The 27303-nt window shown below is 40.6% G+C and overlaps 3 protein-coding genes across 3 annotated transcripts; 2 read left to right on the forward strand and 1 right to left on the reverse strand.

The window, feature by feature from the left end:
• Positions 1 to 9021: 9021 nt before the first annotated feature.
• cldn15a (claudin 15a) lies at positions 9022 to 12301 on the forward strand. Its single transcript, XM_005925856.3, has 5 exons — positions 9022 to 9400; positions 9647 to 9811; positions 10079 to 10160; positions 10240 to 10347; positions 11344 to 12301. The coding sequence occupies exons 1-5, from the start codon at positions 9184 to 9186 to the stop codon at positions 11435 to 11437; spliced, it is 666 nt and encodes a 221-aa protein (XP_005925918.1). The 5' UTR covers positions 9022 to 9183; the 3' UTR covers positions 11438 to 12301.
• A 1786-nt stretch (positions 12302 to 14087) lies between these two features.
• dnajc3b (DnaJ (Hsp40) homolog, subfamily C, member 3b) lies at positions 14088 to 21403 on the forward strand. The gene is made up of 12 exons (XM_005925855.3): positions 14088 to 14548; positions 15790 to 15900; positions 16088 to 16212; positions 16319 to 16393; positions 16479 to 16622; positions 16795 to 16976; positions 17065 to 17184; positions 18187 to 18292; positions 18473 to 18593; positions 18787 to 18919; positions 19038 to 19186; positions 19855 to 21403. The coding sequence occupies exons 1-12, from the start codon at positions 14452 to 14454 to the stop codon at positions 19998 to 20000; spliced, it is 1509 nt and encodes a 502-aa protein (XP_005925917.1). The 5' UTR covers positions 14088 to 14451; the 3' UTR covers positions 20001 to 21403.
• Positions 21404 to 21460: 57 nt separating this feature from the next.
• naa38 (N-alpha-acetyltransferase 38, NatC auxiliary subunit) lies at positions 21461 to 24301 on the reverse strand. The gene is made up of 3 exons (XM_005925854.2): positions 24183 to 24301; positions 22857 to 23031; positions 21461 to 21914 (listed from the first exon to the last, which is right to left on the reverse strand). The coding sequence occupies exons 1-3, from the start codon at positions 24219 to 24221 to the stop codon at positions 21790 to 21792; spliced, it is 339 nt and encodes a 112-aa protein (XP_005925916.1). The 5' UTR covers positions 24222 to 24301; the 3' UTR covers positions 21461 to 21789.
• Between the last annotated feature and the right edge of the window lie 3002 nt (positions 24302 to 27303).

Below are 27303 nucleotides of genomic sequence, written 5' to 3' on the forward strand. Positions count from 1 at the left end.
AGTGGTGTTCCCATCACTGCCACGCATAACACACATCAGATCAACAAAACACGGTGAGCACAGCAGCTGTGAGCGCGGTGTCAAAGCTGTAGGTCCCGACGAGTCACCGGCTCGCTCCCCTGACGATTCCCGGTCCACCTGACTGGTTTGTTAAAGAGCGGGAGCGCGCGCACGCAAGCTTCCTCACACACCAAATGAACTTGAACGCATTTAGCTCCCGAACTCCTTATTACCACAAGGCATATTTATGTTCACACGTCCCTCAGTATTAACACCTGGAGTCCACAACAGACTCCGTGTCAGATTTTCCTTCCTGCTTCACCTTTGCGCACTTTGGCGCATCAGTCAACAGAATCTATGTAAAGCTCGGTGTTCTTCTGCACCCAAGCTGCTCGCGGGGTTATTTAAAGGACCTGTTTGTGCTCCATCAAAACTGTCAGGGCTTTATTGAGATGAGAGCAAGATGTCATTCTATTTTATAGATTTATGGGACTGGTGTTGCATAGGTGTCAAAAAAATTCCATTTCCAAGAGCTCTTTTGTTTAACACGGCAAGAGATTTTCAGTAGGCTACAGCATTTAAGTCACAACACCGTCTTAAATCAACCAAACTCTGATTTGCATTAAAATGAAAATTGCTGTGAAATTTTAGCTTCACATATTAAATACTTTTCCAGCTGATTTTTTTTAAATTACCGAATCAATCAACCGATAATATATTGAAAATATGAAAGAAGACCGGCACTCCTGCAAAGACCCATATTCAAGAACACATTAATTTAAAAAAAACAAACAAATAAAACAAAAAACCTTCAAAGTTGCAAAAGACAACTTGTGACAAATTTAAATGATAAACACTTGAATTACCCAATACTGTAAAATTAGACATGCAGAATTTTTTTTAGTCACAAAAATGAAGAAAACTTTTATTCACCTTTCTTATTTTCTGCTCTGCTCTTTGCAAAAAACATGTGATGGTCCATAGTTTGAATGTACAGTAGGCTACATAATAATTGCGGTTCAATTTAGCGTCATATATGTATTAGAATTAAAGGCGTGTTTTTTGTTTTTATGACATACAATGTTTATATCGTTTTTCTTGCACATTAAAATCAGAGGCAGTAATGGAAAATGCTTGTTTCAAAAGATAAACTATTAAAGATGAAAGCCTGAAATGTTGAATTTTCTCACCATCAAAATAAAACGGGGTCTTTAATGTGGGACTCGTGCATCAACGATGTCTGCGTAGTGGCTTATTAAAATATGTAGTCCTGCATATTTGAGCGCACAATTTCTGAATAGTAAATAGTTCACTGCACTATGATGCTAAAACAAAAGATAGAATGCTTTTAAACATCGATTTATTAGTCACAAAAATGAAGAAAATGCTATTTTCATGAAGGATCGAGCAAATAGTACAAAATTCTGGAGTTTCTACGGTACGCCTGTAAGTACAACTGGGAAAATTTCCTATAATGAAGAGCACCTCCCTTTCTTCAAGGCACCACCCACGCTCCTGTCATTGTTTCACTGATTTCATAAAAAGTGGGTCCTTGTAACTGATGCAGATACTGTTTTATTAAGGTCCAGCATCACTCCAACACAAGACAGCTTATAATCTAGACATGGTTTGGGATGAAGAAGAACTGAATGGCTTTGAAACACACGGTGTAAGCGTTTCTACAAGGAAACAGGAGCCAGGATTCTGTAACACTGTAGCATTTTTCCTACCATATCCATAAAGACCAATCGATAAATCAAAGTCCAATATGAAACCCCATTCTTATCAATGTCATTTATTAACTGTTAGATTTACAATGAGGGATTTGGTGCACACAATGTGACAGCTTGTATTGTGATTGTCATCTCTGAGAGTTTAACCCACGCACGAGTTCGCTCACTCTCGATCATCCTCATATCTTGACCCTCGGAGAGATTCAAACAGTCAACATCTTTTTACAACGGGGAGGTTTATGGAGGCTATGGTTTATGTGCCGCGTTATCAGCGCGGTGGGATGTTACTTATTAACCCGGGTGAAAGGACCGAAACTCGGATCGGCCTGAGAAAACAATCATTTTCTCTGGTGTAAAATAGATGATCATTTAGGTAAACAATTAGATAAAACCATATGTGAAGAAACACATATCCAAACAGAGGAGCAGAAAATAGACATAATGTCTAACTGACCCCCGAGCTGTCTCCAGCCTCTTCCCACGCGCAGTTTAAACACACTTAAACATCAATGATTCATCAGAGCTGGTGTAATTCAGCTCAGCTTCAGTGCGTCTGAGGGCCAACGTCCGTCAAGTACCCAGCGGGTTTAACACAGATACTAATGTTTAATCACCGCGAATGAGCACAGTGTAGAGGCTCGCTTACCCCCCGCTGTGCAGGTGTAACTACCCTGGAAATTAAGGTTGTTGTATAATCCAGTTAAACAGCTGATTGCGGGCAGACACAAGGAAAGGCGGTACATGTTACTTTTTGTCTCTCTTTTATTGTGCTGTTCACATGTCATATTCATCATAATGTGAAAGTGAGTCTGTCTTTGTATGTGGGCTGTGTCGTGAAACAGAGGCCAGAGGCATCTGCGGGAACAAAGGCTGTTTGTGTCGCAACCGATCACAGAGCGCTCACAACACTTTACAGGAGCGAAGCAGACGTCAAAATGAAGGGTGTCGGAATTATGGAAAAACTCTTAACCCTTGTCCTTTGCATTGCATTTTTAATTTCTTTAACTGATGATGTGTTGTTGCCGTTTCTTTTTAATCTGGCATTAACAGAAATGACACCATGTGGGTGCTGCACAATCACAAGACAAGTTTCTTCTACTGTTTTTTTTTTTTTCGAAGCACAAGAGTGTTTTTTAAACTTTTTTCTAAAATTAAAACAACAATAGCACAGGAAATGGACAAACAACACAGAAAAGAGGACAAGCTTAAACAAACAGGATAGAAAGGGGGTCACGTGGTTAACTATATTCTCCCCATCATCATGATGTATATATAGTACCATGAAAAGGTGTTTTCTGAAAAGTCGTAGTAGAAAGATTTCTTATTTTTAGTGTATCTCTCTCAATTACATAATGTGTAAATACAAAATATAGTTTTTAAAGGATTATTTCTTCTGTTTGGGGGGGGGGGTTCCAAACCTACAACAGAACAAGAACAAAATAAATGCATAAATAAGTAAATGTGCAGTTCCATAAATATAAAGTACTAATAAAGAAAGGGAGAGGCTTATTGGTAGACTTTGAAAAGACAGACAACAGAGATGACCTCTGTTTGTAGTCAGCAGCCAACTGTACACACCTGGAATCTGGTGACACAGCCATGCTGCACAGCTCTTGAGACAACACCAATGCATTCAGACCAAGTTCACGAGGCCGTTATTTAAGTGAATAATGAATATGAACAATTAACTGTTATTATTATAACTCATAGCATCACTTAATTGCAAACAGAAATTATGGCTACAGTGTTAAATGTATGTATTAATAGTATTATAAGAAGGAGAAGAAGACATTATATAATAATACAGAAAAAGGCTATGGTCAAATATCTTAATACACACACACACGTATACGTATACGTATACATATATATATACATATATATATACACATACACATATACATATACATAGATACACATATACATATACATAGATACACATATACATATACATATATATATATACATATACATATATATATATATACATATACATATATACATATACATACATATATACATATATCTCCCATCTGTGTTACCCAACCTTCATTTCCTTATAAGCCTTGTGGATTTTGCACCATCTGCAATGCAGCTTTTGATCATTTTTCATTATACTTGGATACAAATGATTTAAAATGAAAGATGCCAAATCTGTAACTTTCTGGAAAGTGAGTGGAAAGTGGAAAATCATAGTTGCTCTTTGAAGTTTCATCCTGTTGCTCATCAGGACAATGTTAATGTTTACCCAAGCATACCAACATTTGCTAATTGGCACTAGACTCTAGTAATAAAATCAAGATTTCTGTGTGGAAATTTCACCTTGTAAGTCTGTTTGTGCGTACCTCTGTGTGTCATAATGGGAAAAGTGATTCTGAAGACACCTATTGTGGCAGAAAATTAACACAGCGGTGAAACTGAATACTTTGGCATGTGTTTTCTGTCCATGGAGCAGCACTGCAATAGTATAAGATGCGGTCATGACATTTCACAAGTTTTTCTGACACTTTCACAGATGGGTACAGTCTGTACTTGAGAGATTCCTCAGCAAGATGGGTTCAGGTTTTAAAGCTATTATGGTGGCACCAAATCCAAATTTATTCTTTGTGTACCAATAAATCCACACTGTCTGGACCTATGTGACAGACTTATACCTGCCATTCCCTGTGGGTATTTTGCGCTGGTAAAAAGCGGTGAATATTGCTCTCCAGTTTTAGCAATTTCCTCTTAGCATTGATATGCATGTTTCGATATGACACTTAAAGGTTGTGTAATACGTTAAACCATTTAAAGCAACTGATTGGTTTCATTATGGCTTTATGGGCGTGGTCAAAAATATTTGACTGTGGCCTGGCAACGTGAGCAACAGTCCAACAACTATTGTTTTATTTTGATACAAATGTTACTAAATCCTGATTGGTGTAGGAGATGTGAGGTCACCTTTTTTGTTGAGTTTTTTTATTTAAAGTCCACCCCCCTCCACACACACACACACACACACACACACACACACACACACACACACACACAAATAATTGTGAATCTTTTAACAATTAGAGTCAATGATTATTTACAGACATACTGACGTTTTAAATAAACAAGTGGACACAAAAAACTTACTAAGCACTTACCTGCTCGATCTCATCTCTCTAGTTGTGTCTACTCATCACATGCTCATCTCGCCGGCTTTTAATGACCTGTTCTTGGAAAGCACATGAAAAACGTATAAACTTCGTTCCAGGAATTAGTTTATAAATGTCATATAAAGTTTATTTTAAAAGGCAGAGCCTGGGTGAAAGTTTCAATACAATAGCACAAAGTTATATGTAGCCAAGTGGGCAAAGAAATTGGGTTTAACAAAAAAGCTTTGCAAACACCTCACTCGTAAACTGAGACACTTAGGGCTGGACTGATTTCTCAGTTGAAAATGTCGCAGAACGTGGCTAATGTGTTTAGACGTAACTTTGGTTTGGATTTCTGTCTTTCTTGATAAAATGTTGGTTAGAGCAGTAAAAGGAAATAATAATGGCAGATATTTAGTTTGAAACACTTACATTGGTGTATGTAGTATGCATGTACTAACAGTATTTATCCTGTTGTACATGATATTCTTAATAGTCAGATGGGATGCAAAACTTCAAGTATCTAAAAGGGTTCCTTTTAAATTGTCACAATTAAGCTATAATTAATATTAGATTATTGGTTTGCTGTGCTCTTTATGTATTTTGAGTTCACATGGCTGTCATTGTGAAATAGATTGGATCAGTTAAATAAAGGTAAAATAAATAATATTGACTGTGGATATCCTGAAGTGCAATATTTTTGTTACTACACTGTTTTAATATAGCCATATATTGTTTCTATTCTGAGGTACAATATCTTTTTTATATGGACCATTAATAATGTTCCAAATTTTCTTTTGTACATAACTAAATCTGAGACATTAATTAAATCACAGGAAAAGAAATGTGTGTAAAAAGTACTGAAAATGTCAAATGCAATGCTTTAAAAAAACGAACTAGTTAAAAGAAGCCATCAGGTAATCATTAAAAACATCAGCACAAATATCTGGGTGCCCCTTTCCCAAGAATGTTTTTGCTTCCTGGAAGGTTTGTTGGAGCATTAAATTACTCTGAGTGTTCTGGCTAATCATGCACTCCTATCACTGTGGAGAGATTCAAAAAGCCATTTGTGATGGAGAAGCATTTTGACAATATCCTCCTCTTCTCAACAGTCAATTGGGTGGGGGGTGGGGGGGTTATCGGCACATTTATAAAAAATAAGGGTTTACATCAAATACAGAAAAAAATAAGATGAAAAATAAACAAAACAAAAGTGAAGTGTCAAAATCTTGTTTATATTTAAACGCTAGGGAGTAAAGACGTGTCTTCGAGCTGGTTTTAAAGATGTCGAGTGCTGGTGAGGTCCTAATTTGAAGAGGTAGATTGGTAAAGCTTAGGTGCAGCCTCGGCTTCAGTCTGCTTGTATGAACAAACACAAGCATCTGATGACTACGCCAAGGTAAAAGTTCAGAAAGGTTATAGGGTGCTAATCCATTTAGTGGCTTTAAAAAACAAACAATAAAATCTTTAAATGAACTGTAAAGCATACTGGAAGCCAGTGTAAAGAAGAAATATGGTCTCGCTTATATGTGGCTGTCAGGAGTCGAGCTGCCGCCTGCAAAGCCTGCATGACTCCAAAATAAAGGCGATTCCAATATTGAGGCCTGGATTAAGTTAAAGCATGAATTACTTAATTAAATCAGCAGATGAGGGAATATTTGTAATCTTTGTAAGGGCCCTCAGCTGGAAGAGGCAATTTAACAACAGAATTTAGTTATTAAATATAAAACTGCCAGACAAAAAGGTCACTTCTGTTTTGTTTAGTTTTTTCTTTTTTGCAAACGGTGTTTTGCAATTCTCCAAATGAAAAAGTTCCCCCTTACAAGAGCAATGTGTGTCAGGAGGTTCGAATAGTACCACCTCTGTTTTTTTGTCCATTCATGTTGGAAAGGTCTATCACTGATCACGTTTTTTCGTCTGCAATACAGTCCAGCAAGGCCTTTTACAATATATATATATATATATATATATATATAGTATTTTAAATCATCACCATGACATGAAAGTGAAAAGAGTACCGGGCCAAGGATAGATCCTTGAGGGATGCCCCATGTAAGCCACTGAATATGACGTAAAAACAATTCAAGGCGAGTACCTTTAGTGCTCACAGCTCTCCATAAAGACTAGGACACCATGATCCACTCTATCAAACATTCAGGTCTAAAAGCACTAAAAAGGCAGGATTACCTGAGTCTGCAATTAATAAAAGATCATCAAAAATGTTTAAAAGTACAGTTTCTGTGCTGTGATGTTATTTTGAAACCTGACTGAAATGTTTCAGTGACGCCATTTATTTCCAGAAAAGTCTAAGCTGAAGGACAATTTTATCCACCACCATAGACCAAAAAGGGAGTTTAGAGATTGGTCTAAAACCAGCAAAGGAATTTTGATCATGAGCAGGAAGAGTGATTTGACACCTGCTAGCAGCAGCCTCATCACCAAAAACAACCCAGAACATTTTTCACAAATAGCTGGAGACTCTGGAAAGTGTGTGACGGGTAAATCATTAAAGTGTAAATGGTGTTAAAAAAAACAGTGACAGTTTCTTCATAAGACTGTTGGAGCTAAGTTGTTCCAAAGTAATGCATCATTATGACGACCTTACATTTGGCAGTACTGTTGCTAAAACCAGTAATCAAATTCCTGCTTAATGGTTCCATTAAAAAAAGAAAAATATATAAATTTTATGGCAGTTGAGCAACACTTGTTGGAAAAGTGGGCTGAAATATTTCGGGTCTGATGGAAATTTGTTTCATGAAAACAGAAAAATGTTAAGTTAAAGTGTTGACTTTTGCTAGTAGCACTTTTAGCTAAGTGCGCGCAATGACCACAATGACGATGCTAGTATGCTAATGTTTATCAGGCAGCCGTGTTAACCATGTTCTTCAGCTTGTTCACATTTGCAAAGAACACGAATTACAGTTGCAGTTGTGGTGACTAACAAAACACAATCAATTTGAAACAGTAATGATAATAAGAAGTCATTTTCAAAAGGAGCCTTTGAACATTTGTAGTTTTTTTTATCAGCACAAAATGTTTCATGGTCTCCCAGTTCACTCAGTAATGTTGCCAAACTATGTTACTTACCTTCAGTTGTTACATGCCATTTGAGCAGTTTAATAACCTATCTGATGAAACATAAAGAGCATAACCCTCTTTGATTATATCACTGAAAATGTGCTCGTTATATTTAATCGGTTTATTTAAGCATTTTGTGAGTTTTTAGTTTCTTTGTCATTGCGTAAAATAAATGCAAAATATTTGAATTTTTGTTACAATTAACAACCTTTGTGTCTTTTTCATTTCCACAAGTCGAACTTTCCCTTCCAAACACTCGGCTCACCAGTAGCTTGAGTCTGGCTTATTGTTGGTGAATGGGGCTATTCCTGGAGGCTGACCTTTAAACAAACACATTCGCTGGTTTATAAATCTCCCCACCTCTACCGACTTGACGGCTTGGTGTGAAATGCAGGTTAAGATTTATCTTCAAATTATCAGTGAGGTAAACTCAGAGTGCCCTGGATTTGTCAACGCTGACCTAAAAGCTATCAGGAGGATTATTAATGGCATGAAACAAAGTGAGAAACTACGGGATGAACTGGGCAGCGTTAGATAGACCTTGGTCTCTGGTTGGTGTTTGTGACATTAAATTGAACCTGTTAAATATTGATGTTTCCCAAGCACAGGGTGTGACAAAGAAATTGTTAACTCGAGTCTTCTGGCCTTGAGATATGCAAACCGAAACAATAAAACCTACGCGGTGGAGCATAATTTAGAGAAATATATTCGTATATGTTTCGATATGAGTTTTGAAGTGTTATAGTGAATAGTGATTACAAAAAAACTAGTTGTTTTTTTTAAGCAATGATATCCTTTAAAAGTTATTAAATGACAAATAGTGTAATCATTTATTATGAGAGATGGGAGAATTTTATATGGTTGAGTATTTTTCATAAACATAACCAGAAATGCATACAGAGTCACGGCGTCTTTAAGAGTAGCAGATGACCATTGGACCCTGAAAGTGAGCCGATAAACACCTGTTCAGTTTCAGGGGTGTAAAATGCAAAAAAGAAAAAGAAAAAAGAGGATAGAGTACACGTGTGTGCGTGTGAGAGAGAGAGAGAGGGGAGGAGAGACTGCAAGTGAGTCATATAACTGATTATACTTATCTGTTGAACTGGACACATCTCTCAGTGGCGGAGCGGACACACATCACACACACACATTCACCCAAATCCGATGTTTTTATCTTCATAAAAAGACAACTTTTATTAAATTCCAAAACTTCAGTCTGTCGTCACTGACAGTTGGGCCGAGGAGAAGTCATGGATCCAATCGTGGAAGTGGTGGCTGTGATTTTGGGGTTCATCGGATGGATAATGGTGGGGGTTGCGATTCCAAACCGTTACTGGAGGACCTCCACTGTTGACGGAAATGTCATCACCACCTCTACAATCTATGAAAACCTGTGGATGTCCTGCGCGACAGATTCAACCGGGGTCAGTAACTGCAGGGACTTCCCTTCGATGCTCGCTTTGAATGGTATGCTGACAAAAAAATTGACTTCTTAATAATATCATGAGGTTCGGGAAAGTTGGATGCCATCAAATGTTTATGTTGCTTTGTCTGGAGGAGGGTTTCTGTCATAAGAAATGTATTAAAAGGACAACTTGAAGAGCTTAGATGTCCTATCTTTTGTTGTACTGTGGGTACACATTAAAACATCAATCCATCTTTGAAAAATCTGCTAGAATTATGTGGTTTTGTGTATCTATGCACTGTTTCCAGGTTACATCCAAGCGTCTCGTGCCTTGATGATTGCCTCGATAGTGTTTGGCACATTTGGACTGCTGGGCTCGCTGATCGGGATACAGTGCTCTAAAGCGGGAGGAGAAAACTATGTTCTCAAAGGGAGGATCGCAGGCACTGCTGGAGTACTTTTTATGCTTCAAGGTAACAAAAACATAGAAAATACAGTCTGTTCTTCCTGGCTATTCAGATAACAATATTGACCTCCTATTACACTACCCCTTAAAGAAGATAAAGAAACCTCCCCAGCATGCTGATGAATCATGATAATGCCCTACCGCCCTTTTAGATCAGTCCTACCTATTTTTGTTTACTTCAATACTTTGGATCAGAGTTAAACTCTGACCCGTCACTGTTTTATTGCTCACTAAAGACTCCCTGTTGTTGTTGTCTGTTTTTTTCTATCATAAGGTTTGTGCACTATGGTTGCAGTGTCCTGGTATGCTTTCAATATCACTCAGAATTTCTTTGATCCCTACTACCCTGGCACAAAGTAAGTTGCTGTTAGTGGTGTGAGATAAACAGGTTTAAAGTGCAGTGCCGGCAGCCCATAATTTTGCTATGTGTCACAGGTATGAGATAGGAGAAGGGCTTTACATCGGCTGGTGCTCTGCTGTGCTCGCCATCGCTGGAGGAGCCGTTCTCACCTGCTCCTGCAAGTTGGGCACAGAGGAAAAATAGTGAGTTTGATCTCTTTTTGATGTACAGAGCTGGAGGTAATTCTCAGAGTCTACAGGTGCAGTCTGGCATGAAAAATGTTCTGGTTTAATTAAAGAAAACACGAATGTGCTGAATGTTCTGTTATTAATTTGATACAAAGGGAGACGGATCCCGTGGCTCTCTAGCGACTCACTGTGGCAACATGAGCTTATCTCAAAGTGTCGATAGTTCCCACCCATCCAGGTGTCTTTGTCTCGACTGTGCTAAGTGGCAGGTTTAAGGGGCTTATAGTAGGTTTATAGTTTATTTGGTAATTACCTGTCTCAATGGTAAACATGGGCAAAAGAACAAATAAAAATTGTATGAAATTTTTTTGACCAACCTTCATTACAGGGACATCATAAAACACAGCATAGAAAAGATTTTAAATTTGTCTGTGGAGAGATCTCTGTTTGGAGATGGAAGCTCCTGAGCAGGTCTCAGACTGCTCAAAGTGAATAACGGAGACGTAGCAATCAAAGATTTGAAAAAGAATGAAAATCTTTGGCAGAAACAGAAACAAAAACCCACACACATCTTTATTAAAACCTTATTTTATTAGGAAGTCGGCAAAATTGTAAACTTTTTAAATCAGATTAGTGATTTAGATTTCTATCCAGGTAATCATTAGAATTAAAGTAGATCTAAACTGTGCTTTAAAAAGAAACAACGCAAACACGTTACCAAGATGGCTGCCTAGTGGCAAGTGCTCATGTCCCTGATTAGAAAGTTGGCTCCCCCCAGTGGTCAAAAAAAGTAGTAACTAGATTATTCACAAGAATTTTACTCACTTTACACTGACCATAGCCTTCTTATATTCACTTCTGATAGGTGCACTGCCACTATAAGGATAACTTATTCTAACACTATTCTAAAACTTTTAATTTCCTTGCTGAGACTCTGAGTATATGATGTGCAGCATGCTTGGGGTGATTTGTATTTCCACCATCTGATCCTGACGTTTTCTTTCTCTGCAGCCCTCTACCTCATGCAAGGGGAACTGTGTATTCTGGACCAGCACCAACCAGAAGCCTGGCCGCCAGTACTTACGGGAGAAACGCTTACGTCTGAGCAGGATTTGGAAACTGAGCTTTGTGGACTTATTCATCCCTTCACTTTTGGCTGGTCTAACTAACACATTGTGCCATTTCATCACTGTGGAAACACTTGCAGTGCATCAGATGTTCACTGTTGGGAGTATTTCAGCTGTATATGTTATATACAAATAACCGCAGTTTCAAAATGTATGTTGTGTAGAAATAACATGGATAAAATGATTGCAAAAAGCTTGACAAAACATCAGCGTCACTGCACAAACTCACTGTGCGCTCTCAATGATTAATATTTATATTTCTCTGATATTGTCACTTATTTTCCAATGAATTCAATCACATTTGTAAGGGGAAGGTCAAAAGTGTGATGATTGTTGGGATATGTTGTTTTGTACAGTTTTGTAGGCGACACCTGAGGCGCTGGAGGGCAGGTTGTCTTTGTTTTGATTGTATTTTGCCTGTTTGTTTGTTTTTGGGGTTTTGTTGTTGTTGTTGTTGTTGTTGTTGTTGTTGTTGTTGTTTTTTTTGGGGGGGGGGGTAAGCAAATGTACAAATTTAAATGTTTTACATTGAACATTCCAGTTTTGCTTACCACAGACAAAAACAGTGGTGGCTGTATTCTTCCTTTTTTAAATAAAAAATTTAATTAAAATTAAAAAACCATCAGCCAGGCGCATGATTACAGGTCATCAGGACATGATTTGGGTAAAATATTGTGGGAAATCATCAACAACCTGTTCGGTGTCTGTGTTCAGAGTAAAGACTGATTGCAAATGTTATATTTTCATCAAATTCCACATTTTTACTATTTAAATTTGGTGCTAAAAGCAGCAAATTCAAATGTCTTTATGTGTCAAATAAAGACTGTATTTTGTACAACTTATTTATGATGTGTCATTAAAGTGGCGGGAAGCAGCACCGTAAACAGTGCGTGACGGCAGCTCACGTGATTATTAAATAAAGAAGATAGGGAAGAGTCACTGGGTGGTCACCTTAACCCGTGGTAAATGTATGCAGGTGGAAGCGGTCTCAACCAGGATGACAGTGACTCCGCTTAGAGGACACATCGACCACCGAATGATTGAAAATCCTGTGACTTGTGTGCCTTTGATAACACCAGGTCTCAGCTCAGCAACTTCTTGTTCAGTTTGTTAACAAAACACAAGAGGAGAACACATCTTATGTGAGTTGGTGTGTGTGTGTGTCCTCCGGTTCAAGGTGAACTCAAGCTGTTTTGGTGAAACATGGCTGCCCAGCTTCTTGTTAAAATGCTCGATAGTGCAATTATCTGCTGAAGCTTAACTTCAGTGTCAGAATGGGGAAAAAATTTGATTTAAGTGACTTTGAGTGCCAGACGGGCTGAAAAATGCTGATCTACTGCAACAGATCACAACCCTTTGTAGGGTTTACAGTGAAACGGTCTGAAAAAGAGAAAATATCCAGACGCAAGAAAATGTCTTGCTGATGTCAAAGGTCAGATTAGAATGTCCAGACGGTTTTCAGACAATAGGAAGGCAACAGTTACTCAAATAACCACTCGTTACAACCAAGTCTCTGAATGCCCAACATATCAAGCACTGAAGCAGATGGGCTGCAGCAGCAGAGGACCTCAATGGGTGACACTCATGTCAGCTAACATGATGTTGAGGCTACGCATGGACAACAAAACTTGACAACAGATGATTGTACTGATGAGTCTCAATTTGCTTCAACTGCTACAGTGGTAGGGATTAGGAGTACACAAGAGGAAAGCATTGACCCATCCTGCTTTGTATCAGCGTTTGTCCTGCTGCTGGTGATGTAATGGTGTGTGCTATTTTCTTGGCATGCTTTAGGCCATTTAGACACCTGAGCTTCATTTGTATGGCACAGGCTACCTGATTATTGTTGCTGACAACAATAGCGTGTCATGTCACACAGCTCAAATCATCTTAAACATGACAATGAGTTCACTTTACTGAAATGGCCTCCACAGTCACCCCATCTCAAACTAATAGAGCACCTTTGGGATGGAACAGAAGATTCACATCATGCGTGATGTCAGTATGAAGCAAAATCTCTTAGGAATGCTTCCTGCGCCTTGTTCAATCCGTACTATGATGAATTAAGGTCGATCTTACTCTTAAAAAGGCAAAAAGATGTCCGACCTTGTACCACACGGTATAACTATGAAGTGAGTGTCATTTAATAACTTAATTTAATAACTTAATAACTTAAGTGAGTGTAAATCACTTCAAAAAGGAAGATTCAGGATTATTTTAAATTAAGTTATTAAATGACAAAACTTTATAGACCTGCAGAGAACTAAAAGAAATGATGATTTATCATGATCGATGATTATTATTATTATTATTATTATTATTAGGACAGGATGATTACGGTTTTCGCATTCTTTGCATTTCGCATTCTTTGAGGTAAAAACACAGACTGGGCCTGTTCAGCAGGTTGTTTTACGTTGCATAACACGTCGTCATGTGTTACCGCTGTCAATTACATACCCCGTGGTGACGTTTGGCCGCAGTGTGCAGGCTGCCGGGCCCATGCAGGGACATGGTGGGAGCGTCACTGTTAAAATAGCTTATCCAATGAGAGCAGCCCACGTTTCCGGGCGAACACGGATGTGCACCTCGCGGACCAACCACGGAAAAGTAGAGCAGATAGGGCGGGGACGGCTCTGGCAGAGGGGCAAGGTTTCGTTTACAAAGTGTAAGGACGGTCAGCTGTTCGGCTTCAGCAACAGACTAGTCGTTTTAACTTTAAAACGAGTCTAGAAAATAATTAATTCAGGCGGGGTAGTGAATTTAAGCTGCTAGTTCTTTTGTGAGGGGAGGAACCTTTCAGCGATACGACTCATTTCTACACGGAATACTGTCCGATTGGGACCGTAAATACACCGTCGTAGCTGTTCTGTAGAGAGGGGAGACCCGTGAGGGTGTAATAAATAACAGGCAGATTTCAATGAAACAGACAGGCGCTTTCAGTCGAAGCGGACGCAGAGCTGTGAAGTTGGCTGGTTCCGGTGTTAAAGCGTGAATGCGGGAAGAGATGGAGCCGTGTCGGCGGGCCGGACTCAGCGGGGTCCTGTGCTCCCTGTCACTGCTGTGTGTTATCCTGGACATCCAGCTGGACGGTAAGACCCACTTCACGTTAAAAGAAAACAAAAAACAGCCTGCTTACTCACTTGTTTGTCGTCTTTAGTGCTAAAAATTCATCAAGCCGGCTTAATTACTGACCCCGAAACTGCTCTTAAAATACTAATACAAAAAAGTAATTACTATATCGTTGCTCTGATTTAAAGATACCGGCTATTAATCTGTAAAAGTTAAACACGAAGGCTTTAAAAGATGTTTCCAAGGGCAGCATCCTTACAACCAGGGGCGTAGTGAGGACTTACAGTCCCAGCACCACCTGCTTTTACCTGTGTCAGGCCTCTGCTCTTAGTAATATTTATAGTTCAGTTACATTTATATGTTATTTTAAAAGCACTGATTGTATAAGGTTTCGTCTTGCAGTAATACTCCACTTTCACTTTTCATTACATCGGTTTTCTTTAGTTTCACCCCTTCCTCATTCCCCGCCAGCGCTAAATTACTTTGAGCTCTACACTTAACTGCGTACTTTACTACTAAAGGTGAGGTTTAATACACAGTAACTGTACTGTATTTAAGTATATCTCTACCTTCTGCTTCTATTCCACTATATTTTGGATGCAGATGGAGATTTTAAGACTTTAGTCGCTTATTCATTTGCAGATTAACTGCATTATTATAGATCAATGCCTATAAGCAATGTAGAAGGATGTAAAACAGTCCTCAACTGCAATGATCCACTAATATAATGTGTATGATTCTGAAAAGTGCCATTCTGTGTAATGAGTACTTTCACTTTAGGTAGTTAAAATGTATTTTGATAATGTGACTTGTGCAATATTTAGCATAAAAGTGCATAAGAGGTGAATAAGGGAGAGGGAGTGGGTGAAGATGAGTGAAAAAGGAAAGCGGTGAAAGAGATGGTTTAGAAGATAGTAGGGAGACCTGCTGAGATGATCGCTCTGGTATAAAGACAGGAGACTGAGGTGAAGATGTTAAGAGTTTCATGGGAGGATGGAAAAGAGTGGAAATGAGTACATCAGAGGGAAAGGTCAGGCTGAGCAGTTCGGAGACAAGTTAGGTTGTTGGTCGGATGCCGCAGCTCGATTGTGCGCTTTTAATCTTTTTCTGAGCTTGTGCAGCCTCTGTCATCAGAAGAGAGGTGCAAGTGTGAACAAAAGACAAACACACAAAGAACACTGGGCTACACTGTGGTTTCCTTCTATAAAGTTGTCCCTCTTCAGTGTTTCCAGCGAGGCTCAAACCCAGTTTTATGTTACAGGCGTCTTTGGGGAAACTCAGGCTGAGATTGAGCACCACTTGGAGATGGGCCGCAAACTTTTGGCAGCTGGTCAGCTGGCCGAAGCCTTGTCCCACTACCACTCTGCTGTGGGTAAGGTTACACACACGCAGACACGTTCTTGCCACTGGCTGACATTTTCAGTCTACACAGTCGGTGCTTGTCTGTACAGTCGAGAAAGGTGTGTTATTGTGCGGTAAAAGAGTTTAGAGGTTCAAAGCTTGTGTTTGTTGCTTTTGGTAAAATAAAAATGAATAAATTGTGATGATGCATTTTCCAGAGGGTGACTCTAAGAATTACCTGACCTTCTACAAGCGAGCTGCAGTGTTTCTGGCCATGGGAAAGTCCAAATCTGCCCTGCCAGATCTGACCAAGGCTATCCAACTCAAGCCCGATTTCTTGGCTGTAGGTCACTCGCTAGCCTTTCTTAATGTCTTCTATCATATTCCATTTCTTCTGCCCTCTTCAGAGTCTTCGTCATCCTATCTTTTCATCTGTTTGTATTTTTCAGGCCCGCTTGCAGAGAGGGAACATCCTGTTGAAGCAGGGCAGCACGCAGGAGGCACGGGAGGACTTTGAGGCAGTGGTAGGTTTTATAACGTGCTGCTTTTGCAGTCCTAAATCACTCTCCCACGTATGTTTGCCACAATAATATGTACCTGCTGTTCCAGCTGCAGCGGTCCTCAGACAACGAGGAAGCTCAGAACCAGCTGATGAAGGCGAACGAGCTGGAGGAGCTGCAGGAGGAGGCCCAGGCCGCGTACCACCAAGGGGACTACAGCACAACGATCACTGTGCTGGAGAGAGTTATAGAGGTAGGGGTCTTGTTGGTTAATTTTATTTTTCATTTACAATCTTACCAATACCAGCTGCTTCAAAGTGTGATTTCAAATCTGATTTTAATGCCTCAGCATTTTAGTTATTAAAGGAATCACTATGATCTTTGAGCTGATTGCTCATTTATAAAAAGTTTCCGTCTTCCTCTAGATCTCTCCTTGGGATCCGGAGTCTCGGGAGCTCCGCGCAGAGTGCTACATCCGGATGGGAGATCCACAGAAAGCCATCCAGGATCTCACGCCGACGACGCGGCTTCGCAACGACAACCGCGCCGCCTTTCTGAAGCTCGGCAAGCTGCACTACAGCCTCGGCGACCACCACGAGTCACTCAAGTGAGCGTCGTTCCTGGAATAAACAAATAGGTCTGGCTTGCTCAGCCACGCAAATGAAGTCTCACTTTTTCCATCTATTCACACGCAGCAACGTCAGAGAGTGTCTGAAGCTCGACCAGGACGACAAGGAGTGCTTCAGCCACTACAAGCAGGTGAAGAAGCTCAGCAAGCAGCTGGACTCGGCAGAAGAGCTGATTGAGGAGGGCAGGTGGGTATTTCTGTTGGGCTGAGGCACTTCGCTTCCACCTGCATGCAAATGAGAGTTTCAGAGGGCAGCTATAGTCTCAGCCTCTGAAAGTGTAACATATACAAATGAGGGCAGAATTATTAGCACAGCTATGAAAATTTTCCCTTTGCTTTTAACAGGGCAAGGGATTTTCAACACAGCATTTTCTTTAGAAAGCATAAATTATAAATATTTTCACACAGTAACAGAATAATTTCATAAAAGAAGAAAAAATACCAGAGTCAGTGTTATTAGCCCCCTAAAAAAACCACAAACCACTGCTGTGCAATGATTTGCTGTAACTTGTAATGCTCAGCTTGTAAGTTAAAGTTAAAACTGAGGGTTATCGTCCAACTTGCACACAGCAAAAAACTTCAGCAAGAGTTTGAGCTGTCAATGAGAAGACAGCTGGTCGAAGACAAAAGAAGACAGTTTAGACTTGAGAAAAAGAATGGCCGATGCTCACGTTGCAGGAGGCGATATGCAAACATATCACAGCGTTTTCCAAGTGTTAAAAACTGGAGCGAGAAGCATCATTGCAAAATTCAAAGAGAGCCACACAGTGCAGAACAAGCCTGGAAGAGAAAGGAAACTAAGAAGACCCCAGAACAACATGACAACGACCTAAAACTCAGGGTTAAGAACAAGCTCCAGAAGACCAAAGTGAATGTCCTTGACTGGCCTGGGCAAAAGCCCTGACTTAAAAAACATCTGGAGGCGCTGGAGATTCATCAAAGAAAAGTGAGTTGTGATTCCTCAGGACACGCGTGAGAGCCGTATTGAGAACTAGAAGAAACAGTTGCGGGCTGTTAACCAGCAAAGAGAACCGAGTATTAGCAGCAGGGGGGCTAATAATGTTGATGCAGGTAGTTTTTATGACATATTTGTGTTTCTGTGCTCAAAGTAAAATAATGCAAGCATCCAAAATAAAACACAGCATGTTAAGTGCTTTGACCTTTAACTGTGTTTCTCTCTCCCCATTAGGCATCAAGAAGCCATAGAAAAGTATGAATCAGCAATGCAGACGGAGCCTAATGTCCCGTACTACACCAACCTGGCCAAAGAGAGGATCTGCTTCTGTCTTGTGAAGGTGGGAGAGTGACGGCAGCTTTTCTCACGAAGCGATGCTCATTTTTCTCCTCTCACATCCCCCAGAAGATGTGGAACCTCTAAATAAATCGTCATTCCCTTGCAAACGCACTGTCCTAGTTCTCACTAGAGTTCAGTCTTAGTTTGTAATCATTCACCTTTTGCTTCATATCATTTCCAGATTAAATCAGCGACCGAGGCGATAGACGTGTGTTCGGAGGCCCACCAGAGAGACCCCCGCAACGCCAACGTCCTCAGAGACAGAGCAGAGGCCTATATCCTCAACCAGGACTACGAGAAAGGTGACAGTCTTCTCAATGAATGCAACTCAACTCATCCCATGCTTATGTCCTGTCATGATGTCATGAGCCTATCGTAACCATAGTTCCATCTCAGAACTGCACAATTGATGATTAAAGTAAAACAATATTACATAATTAGCCTCAGATATGTGGTGTTTAGGAGTAATCTGTAAATCCCTTGTGTGTCGTGCAGCTGTGGAGGACTACCAGGAGGCGAGAGAGTTCGACGGCGACAGCAACGATATCAAAGAGGGGCTGGACCGAGCCCAGAGGCTGCTCAAGCAGTCTCGTAAGAGGGACTACTATAAAATCCTCGGTGTCAGCAGGTAACCAGTCCAGCCGGCTTCAACATAAACACTACACGTTTACTTTATTTTTCTGATGCCAAAGTCAACGCCCGTCACTTTTATAAGAGGGCCCGCTAACGCTCAGAAACTTCCTCAGGAGTGCCAACAAGCAGGAGATCACCAAGGCGTACAGGAAGCTGGCACAGCAGTGGCACCCCGACAACTTCCAGTCTGAGGCCGAGAAGAAAGAAGCAGAAAAGAAGTTTATCGACATCGCATCGGCCAAAGAGGTCCTTACTGATCCAGGTCAGCAGCCAGCCTTGTTATTTAGTCTTTACAGCCACATTTCCACACCACCAATATCTGATTTTAAAGAATTTCCAGGATTTTAGACATACTTTACTCATCCCAGAGGGAAAGTCACAAATTCCAACAGTCTCCATAAACATCCATCTTTTCATTTTCTTCCACTTATAGACTTGAAAAGTCTCCGAAAACTCCAATAGCAATGCATGGTGAGCAGCATGTATTACAGTCCAGAACAAGCATTAAAATTAGTTGGGCTAATTTAGAAAGTTTGGCTTTCTCAGAAATGATGTGCGGTGAGGTTAAGCTGAGCTATGAGAACATTCATGTGAAAGAAACGAGCGGCTTCGTTCTTCTTTTCACAAAACAGACCAAAAAATGTTGCTCAGCAGACGTTAAAACTGCAGCTCTGCAGTCAAAGAACAAACATTTACTGACTGTCAGGTTTTGTCTGATGAATAGACTGATGTCATTTTGGTATTGTGACAGTAGGGGGCAGCACAGTGGCACCTAAGTTCAAGTTCACCATCATCACAGGTCCTGTAAAAAAGTGAATAGAATTGTAAAAGCAGAAGAAAATGGATGTTTGTCAAACCAAGTCCAAACTAGTTGATCGTTTACTAAAATGTTAACGATCCTGTTCTCTATTACTTTTTTTTTTTTCCTAGAAATGAGGCAGAAGTTCGATGCGGGCGAGGATCCGCTGGACCCAGAAAGCCAGCAAGGAGGCGGCGGAGGTCAGCAGGGCTGGCCTTTTCACTTCAACCCCTTTGAATCTGGCGGCAGCTTCCACTTCAAGTTCCAGTACAACTAGAGAGCAGGACTTGACGAACACACGGGCGGGGAGGGGGGGTAGTGTCGTTTTAGGTGGATTGGATACTTTGGAAAAAACCTTCGGGGGATTTTGGAGGACGAGTCTTCCTCAAAAGCTCTGCGGCAGCCTGGACGCAGGTTTTCGCAAACTTTTTTTTTGTTATTTTGGACTTTTTACCACAAAATCAAGGGACCTACCTGTGGTTACTCATAAATTACGTTGTGCTTGAAGAAAATGAAGTCTACAGACGAGCTCCGTAGGAAATGTGTGACGGCTGGAAGCAGTGTCCGCTCTTATTCTTTCTTTGTGCCATTCTTTGAAGCGCTACTCGGCGCCTCCTTTTTATTTTTAGTGCCGTGACTCTTTGCTTGGAAATCTGTACGTCTGTCCGTTTGCTTGCAGTATTCTTTAAAGGTCTACTGATTTCAGTCTCTATTTTTTACCACGTCGAGACGTCTCTACACTAGAGAAGCAGGATTTTTATATTTATCATTAGACCTGTGGCTGTTGAGCTATATTTATGGTGAAACTCGAGCACCGCTACAGGAAACCTGTAGGTGTAAGAATTTCAATATCCTATGGATCTGAAGTCAGTGTAGGTGCTCTGTGATGTATACGTGTATATTTTTAAATTTAAATCAGCGCCTCCTGATAGCTAATTGGAATAATTCTGTGTGAATTTTGGTTTGGAGATGTTCACTTATATCCAGGGGCAGACATTATGGATGTAAGTGCACAAAATAAGTGGGAAAAAAAAAAAGTTTAGAAAAACAGCCGCAAATGACTGCATTGACATTTAGAGTATTTCTGTTCCTCCCCTCCTCCTTTCAAGGAAACGTTTCGAAAGCTTGCACTTTTACTTTGTTTGAAAAGGCCACTTCACTCCTGAAATGTTACTGTAGGCCTTTGAAAAGCCTTCCACACACTCCCGTGTGTCTTCAGTGGCTATCCGAGAACCTCATTTATAAATAGGTGTTACTGAAGCGTGTCTGAGCTGCTGCTTTATTTTTCCCGAGGTACACCATATCTACTTCACGAGCAGCATGTTTGGATAATATTTATCCAATGGGTCGCACTGACACACATACGAACTTCATGCAGTTTATAAATGAGGTTCTTGCAGCCACACGGGCCACACAGGTGAACCGAGATGATGTTTTTAAAGACTTTATTTTTTAGCACAAATTAAGTTATTTTGTCTTTAATAACTTGAGGACACACTGACTGTAACCAGCTTCTACTGCTTGATTGTGTGAACAAAATGTGACAGGCTCTCTTTGTATTTAACTCTGAGTGGGACGGTTTTGTTTCTGGGTTTCTTTTGTTGGAGGCTTTTTTTTTTCCTGTTGCCAAACTGAGTCAGCTGACAAGCTCAAGTGTATTAAAATATTGAAACAAACGCATTTTTGCTCATTTTGTTTTGCTGCGTTTTAAAGCGAGGCGAGGACGGCAACACAAAGTCTCAAATAGGGCGATTTATTTTAAAACACACTGTAATAAAGACGGGCACTGCAGACACTGAGACACATACAAGTAAGCTCTCGTTTACTCACACCTCATGCACGCCCACACCATTTCTGCACTCGCTGCATTGTGCAGCAGTTGACGCAAACGCACTCTTTCATCAGTCGCCGAGGGACTGACTGAATCCACGACATCGACACAGAAGGTCTGCGTCCAAAGAGTCTGAGAGACTGACGTCGTCCGTTCTCCTGGGATCGACCACGGCCTAGAGTCTGGCTCGGCAGGACTCAGTCACATGAATGCTGTCCAAACAGACGGAGCTCCGTCAGTGGTTAGCTCCGAATCCCTGTGTGTCGTCCAGGCTGTCTGCCTCCACCTCGATGGACACCACGTGGTGGCCGGGAATCATGGCCAGGCCCAGGACTCTGGGTTCGCTCTGGGAGAATGTGTCTGAAAAGAAAACGAGACAACAGGTCAGACTACACTTACTGTGTGATACCTTATTAAGCACACCTGCACGTTAATGTAAATACCAAGTCGGCCAATCACATGGCAGCAAATCGGTGCATTTAGACGTGTAGTTATGTAAACATCAGAATGAGGAAGAAAGGTGATTTAAGGGGCTCTACTAGTCTGAATATTTCTGAAATTTTCCCACACGACCATCTGTGTGGTTCATAGAGAAATTTCTGAAAAAGTGAAAATATCCAAGCTGATAGGAAGGCAACAATAACTCATTACAAGCAACGTACGCAGAAGAGCACCTTTGAATGAACAGCACATACAGAAAGAACAGCAAGGCTTTGCCCAATAACAACAAAAGAAACATTAAAGCAGGACGTTGTCTGGTCTGATGAGTCTCAATTTATACTGTGACATTCAGACGTTTGTTTAAAGAGCTACCCCGCCATGTACCACTGGCTACCAACATAGCATAGTCTAAATACCTGCAGCCTAACTGGGGGATTTGACTATGCCCACCCCTTTATAACCCCAGTCTAACCATCATGTCATGAAGCTCAGATTATCTCAAACTGGTTTCTTGAACATGAGAATGAACTCATTGTACTCGAATGGCCTCCACAGTAACCACGTCTCCTCCAACAGAGCATGTTGAATGACAAAAGCATCGTGTATGAGTTTCCCACAGCTGCTGGTTCTGATCAGTATTATTTTTAGCTTTATTGAGAACCTTTAAGATGGTTTGGCATTGAGTAAAGTCACAGTTTGATAGCACACCTGTGTGTTTAAATCTTTCCTGGAAAGACACTTCAAAGATGCTTTGATAATACAACACCATGAAAAGTGCGAGGTGTGAAAAAGAGCAGAACAGCCTTTTTATACGGAGTCTAAGGCATCAGTGGACGCTGTGCTCAGGTCGCCTCTGCGTACCTGTGGATTTAAGGAATTCCTGAGCTGAGCCGAGGATGACGTTGCAGTCCCGGTCAGTGCAGAGGAAAAGGCCCACCAGAGTCCGTCCGTCTGTCATGCGGATCCTCATGTTCTTGTTCAGGAGCCCCTCCAGCTTCTGCCGTGCCTGAGATGATGAGGACACTTCAGACTGCTCCTGGGTGAGGACAATAAGGGAAAGTGAGCAAAATAAAACCTAAGCTGAGGGCTCAATTATTATTTAACAGACTAATTGGCACATTATTAATCCATTATTATATATTTTTTGAAAGAAGCCCTGTTTAGACACATGTAATGACCGCTGTGAAATTTTAGCTTCATATATCAAGCACTTCTTAGTATACATTTTTCTCCATTGACCCACTTTCATAATGTTTTTTGACCCCAAATTTTGAAATCCGACAGTGTTTGAATGTGAATATCTCAAAAACTATTAAAGAAAAATGTGCGAAATTTGCACTGGTGTTTCGTACCATGAAAGGGAATCGGGATCTTTTTTGGGACACATAAACCAAAAAAAGTATTAGCTAGATAAAATGTGAGAAAATAAATTCCATGCACTCCTGTTAAATCTCATATCTCTTAATACATACTGATATCTTTTTTTTTTCCTGGTACAACTTGTCATGTTTGCTAAACACAGAATAAAAGTTGAATGAAAATGACATTTTCTTAATTTCTGTGACCAAGAATTTCATGTTTAAAAGCTTTCTACTTGTTTTATGTTACAGTACTGTGAAATGAATCAATATACCATTTGGAAACTGTCACTACTGCATTTTTGCAATGTGACTTTTTTTTACTGTCCCAAATTACAGAAAGAAAGGCCTGTGGAAATGTAAGGCTTTTACCTTTAATGGTTTTGAGCTATAAAAAGGCCTGAAAGTAGGTGGATGGGACTTAAAACATATATATTGAAAAAAATGATATGTGAAGCTAACATTTTAAAACAATCACTATATATATATCCAAACTCTGGACTATAAAATGTTTAGGTAAATCTGAGACGGTCGAGGAAAAAATAATGATTTGAGACAGAATGACCAAACTTTGCATTTTGGTGAGGAGAACTCAACACATAGTGAATCTCTAGTCTGTCGTTCATATAAACAGTTAAATAAACGCAGGTTACCAGGTCAGATGTACAAGCTAATTTGTTAGCCACCGACTAACGAATTGGCTACAACTGAAGCAATGACAATGTTGGAATACTTTTCAGTTTAACTATTTTTTAATCTCAGTTTTGACATGTTAAACAGCACCAACAACCCCGAGATAAACTGAAAAATTAAAACGAGAAACACATACGTGAGTCGAAGGGCCGTTTTCCTCAATCATTGTGGCCATAACCTGCACCTCTTCTTCTCCTCCGGCATTTGCTTACGGAGCAATTTCATCGACGGACCAGCGAAACCGGAAACGATCCAGTTTTTTTCTTCTTAAAGGGGAGGTCCGTTAGGATGCTGCTAGAATTTTTTAAAGTTTACATTATTTAAATGATAAATATTAATAATAATAAGTTAACATTTAAGTCTGTAAATTTATTAATTTTAAGAGGAACTACCAGCTGGCACTGATCAAAGACGCCATTAGCCTCGTTTTAGCACTGTTTGCTAAAGCCTTTAAAAAACTCATATACCCATACTTTTCAAAAACGAAAACTATTACGTGTTCAGAGTTTTATTGTCGGGTAAGTCTGGAGAATTTGGAGTGTGGCATTTTAAAGCTCGCCTGTATGTCCCCACCGTCGCCACAGGTGGCCGCTACAGGATCATTTTCCCTTCATTTCCTGACACATCGCTTTAAAAACACTGATAAAATCACTGAGATTTCTATCTGATTTGTACGCGTTGCTTAACCCACGAGCTTCACTGAAAAGATGACTTGTATAACTTACCAAGTGTTACTTAAAAATCCTTTCTAAAGTACTACATTTAAAAACCTGGGGGGAAACTGCTAAAGTCATTACAGTGGTTATGATTGTCACAAAAATATCATTTTCACTGAACTATTATGGCAACACAATAACAATAAAGTCGCAATATCTGCAGAACAAATAAAAGCAGTCAAGTTAATTTGACTCAAAATAAAAGTAAAGAGAGAGGCTGTCAGCATAACTGCAAATGAAATGAACTGTAACACACACTGTAGAGGAACCAATAAGCAAAAGATCCACGGTGCCAAACATCTAACAGAACCATGAAACCCAATTACTTACAGGAAAAAGAGGACGGAGAAGCTGCGTGAGAGAAGAAGAAACACTATGATAGCAAACCTCTTTTTCTCAAGTGCCAAAAATCTAAATCTAAATGACCGCATAGATTAAATGTTACACACTGGATAAGACAGATGATGTAAAACTGGAATGTTGGCATGTGAATATAAATATCTGGTTTGCACTTTTCTCTCAAAGTAGAGTTTGGAGGAGGGGCTAATAGTTTCTTTTCTATTTAGTTCCTACGTTTTCCTGCGTTTTTTTTTTATTATTATCGCCGTGAAGACTTTAAAAAGAATTTAGAGTCAAGATTTATGTGAGTGAGTCATTCCCGAGAAAGGAAAGATCACGTTAAGATACAATATGATAAGATCAGACAAACACTGTTCAGCAAACGACCCGGAACAGATGTAACTACTGATGTTTAAAAAAGCATGATTTTGTAGAAGATATACTCTTGTGCAGCAGCATTTCATCATATATTCACTGTATATTGACGCATCTCTATGTGAATGAAATGAATGAGAGTGAAAATAGAGCCTCAGCTAGGTGGTGTGCATAGTTTTTTTTTAATCTGAACTAAAGTCATAATCCACAGATCTTCTTGTAGTGGCAGTGAGTGCTGGCCTTGCTGCTGACTGTGCTGATGGTATCTTGAATCCTTAGAAGAGGGATGACTGGCATCATAGTCGTAACTAAAGGTTTGTATCCTCTTTATCCTTCAAAACTCCACGCATAGCATGCAAAAGAAGGCTTTTTTGTGTTTTTGACCCATCTGCAGAGAAGTGTAGGAGCACCCACATTAAAAAGCTTTTAATATGTGAGGTTAAAGTCATTATCAATGGCATCCCTAACCCTAGTGCTGTGTTTTGGAGAGAACCACATCCTATCCACACACCCATCCATCTAGCTCCTTCTGCTTATCAGATTCAGCGTTGTAGTTGGAGCCCGTCCCAGCTTCTTGGGACACTTAAAATGACACATTTTAATAGTTTAGGTTAGAATGATAATCACAGATGATGACCTATGCCTCATGAGTTAAAAGTAAACCTGTGAGGATTTACTTTCTTTTACTGTCCAAAGAAGCCTTAACCCTAAACCTCGATGTGTCACACTTTATCTGGTGGATGTGGATGTTGCTGATTATGTCCTTTACAGTCTTGATGTAGTTGGATAGCTCAGGAGTTTTTCATCACCCTCTCCCTCTTATGTCTCTGATAAAACTTTCCCATAAATCATCATCTCTCAATGTAGGCGGCCACAACTGGAGCCCATTAACTGGCACAATTAAACCCCAAAAAGCACTGTGTCCCACCTTTACTTTTTATCACTTTATTACAAGTGTTTCACTGGTCAGGGAATACGCTGAGCCAAAACTCAACTGATCAGCACTTCTTCTGCTGCTAATTCAATCCCACACCAGCGCCTGCTGGATTGGCCCCCGCTGCACGCCTCTTATTTAAGCATTATCTGCTCCCCGGGTCGCCTCAGTTCAGACAGCTCAGCTCTGAATGGAGCTCAGGAGCCGGTGTCTTCCTCTGTGTGTCACACTGCATAAAATCTGGGTTAGCTGGAGCGCAGCACCCAGGGGAGGCTTTTCTCTCTCATCCTCGACATGTCTCCCTGCCAAACGGACACGGGGAGTGTTGGTAGCGGCGGGCGGGTGGGCGGGGAGGGGGAAGGCGGGTAGTCACAGCAGAGTAGCGCAGTATGTCAGGGCCTACGGCACATGAGAGCCCTGGCTGCTTTCACCCTTTTTTTTCTTTTGCAATAGCATAGTGAGAAACATGCACGGTTATGAGTACAGATACTTCTCTCACACACTCACACACATAGGTAGTGTGGGTTAGGGTATGTAAGCTACACACACACACAGCTTCCACATCACCAGCCTCTCAATCTGGCAACCGCAGACACCTCAGTGGCCAGAGGCTTAGTGGGTGGGTGGATGGGGGGACTCCAGTCACACACACACACACTGTGATACACTTTCCCTGCACTGACACACACAGACATGTCTCCTCTGCCCATGTTGTCTTGCGTTGCGCTGTCTTTCTCTTGGCAGATGTGGCCTTTGGATCAGACACTAATTAAATTCCTCTCCTCTCATTTGTGGGCGCGGGGCGAGCTGAGCCGAAGCAGCTCGAGCACCTGTTGCAGCAGCAGCAGAGAGAGGAGGAGGAGGAGGAGGAGCGTGCTCAGCAGGCGAGGCGT

Source organism: Haplochromis burtoni, unplaced genomic scaffold (assembly GCF_018398535.1).
Source record: "Haplochromis burtoni strain Fernald_Lab_line unplaced genomic scaffold, NCSU_Asbu1 Contig_82, whole genome shotgun sequence".
Classification (NCBI taxonomy): Eukaryota; Metazoa; Chordata; class Actinopteri; order Cichliformes; family Cichlidae; genus Haplochromis; species Haplochromis burtoni.

Excerpts from the sequence above, each read along its gene's own strand:
- cldn15a (XM_005925856.3), top strand. The coding sequence starts at position 9,184 with ATGGATCCAATCGTGGAAGTGGTGGCTGTGATTTTGGGGTTCATCGGA. Across the intron at positions 9,401-9,646 it reads TTCGATGCTCGCTTTGAATG|GTTACATCCAAGCGTCTCGT; the intron begins GTATGCTGACAA and ends CACTGTTTCCAG. Across the intron at positions 9,812-10,078 it reads AGTACTTTTTATGCTTCAAG|GTTTGTGCACTATGGTTGCA; the intron begins GTAACAAAAACA and ends TTCTATCATAAG.
- dnajc3b (XM_005925855.3), top strand. The coding sequence starts at position 14,452 with ATGCGGGAAGAGATGGAGCCGTGTCGGCGGGCCGGACTCAGCGGGGTC. Across the intron at positions 17,185-18,186 it reads GAGCTGATTGAGGAGGGCAG|GCATCAAGAAGCCATAGAAA; the intron begins GTGGGTATTTCT and ends TCTCCCCATTAG. Across the intron at positions 18,920-19,037 it reads AAAATCCTCGGTGTCAGCAG|GAGTGCCAACAAGCAGGAGA; the intron begins GTAACCAGTCCA and ends AAACTTCCTCAG.
- naa38 (XM_005925854.2), bottom strand. The coding sequence starts at position 24,221 with ATGGCCACAATGATTGAGGAAAACGGCCCTTCGACTCAC. Across the intron at positions 23,032-24,182 it reads AAAACGGCCCTTCGACTCAC|GAGCAGTCTGAAGTGTCCTC; the intron begins GTATGTGTTTCT and ends GTCCTCACCCAG. Across the intron at positions 21,915-22,856 it reads GGAATTCCTTAAATCCACAG|ACACATTCTCCCAGAGCGAA; the intron begins GTACGCAGAGGC and ends TTTTCTTTTCAG.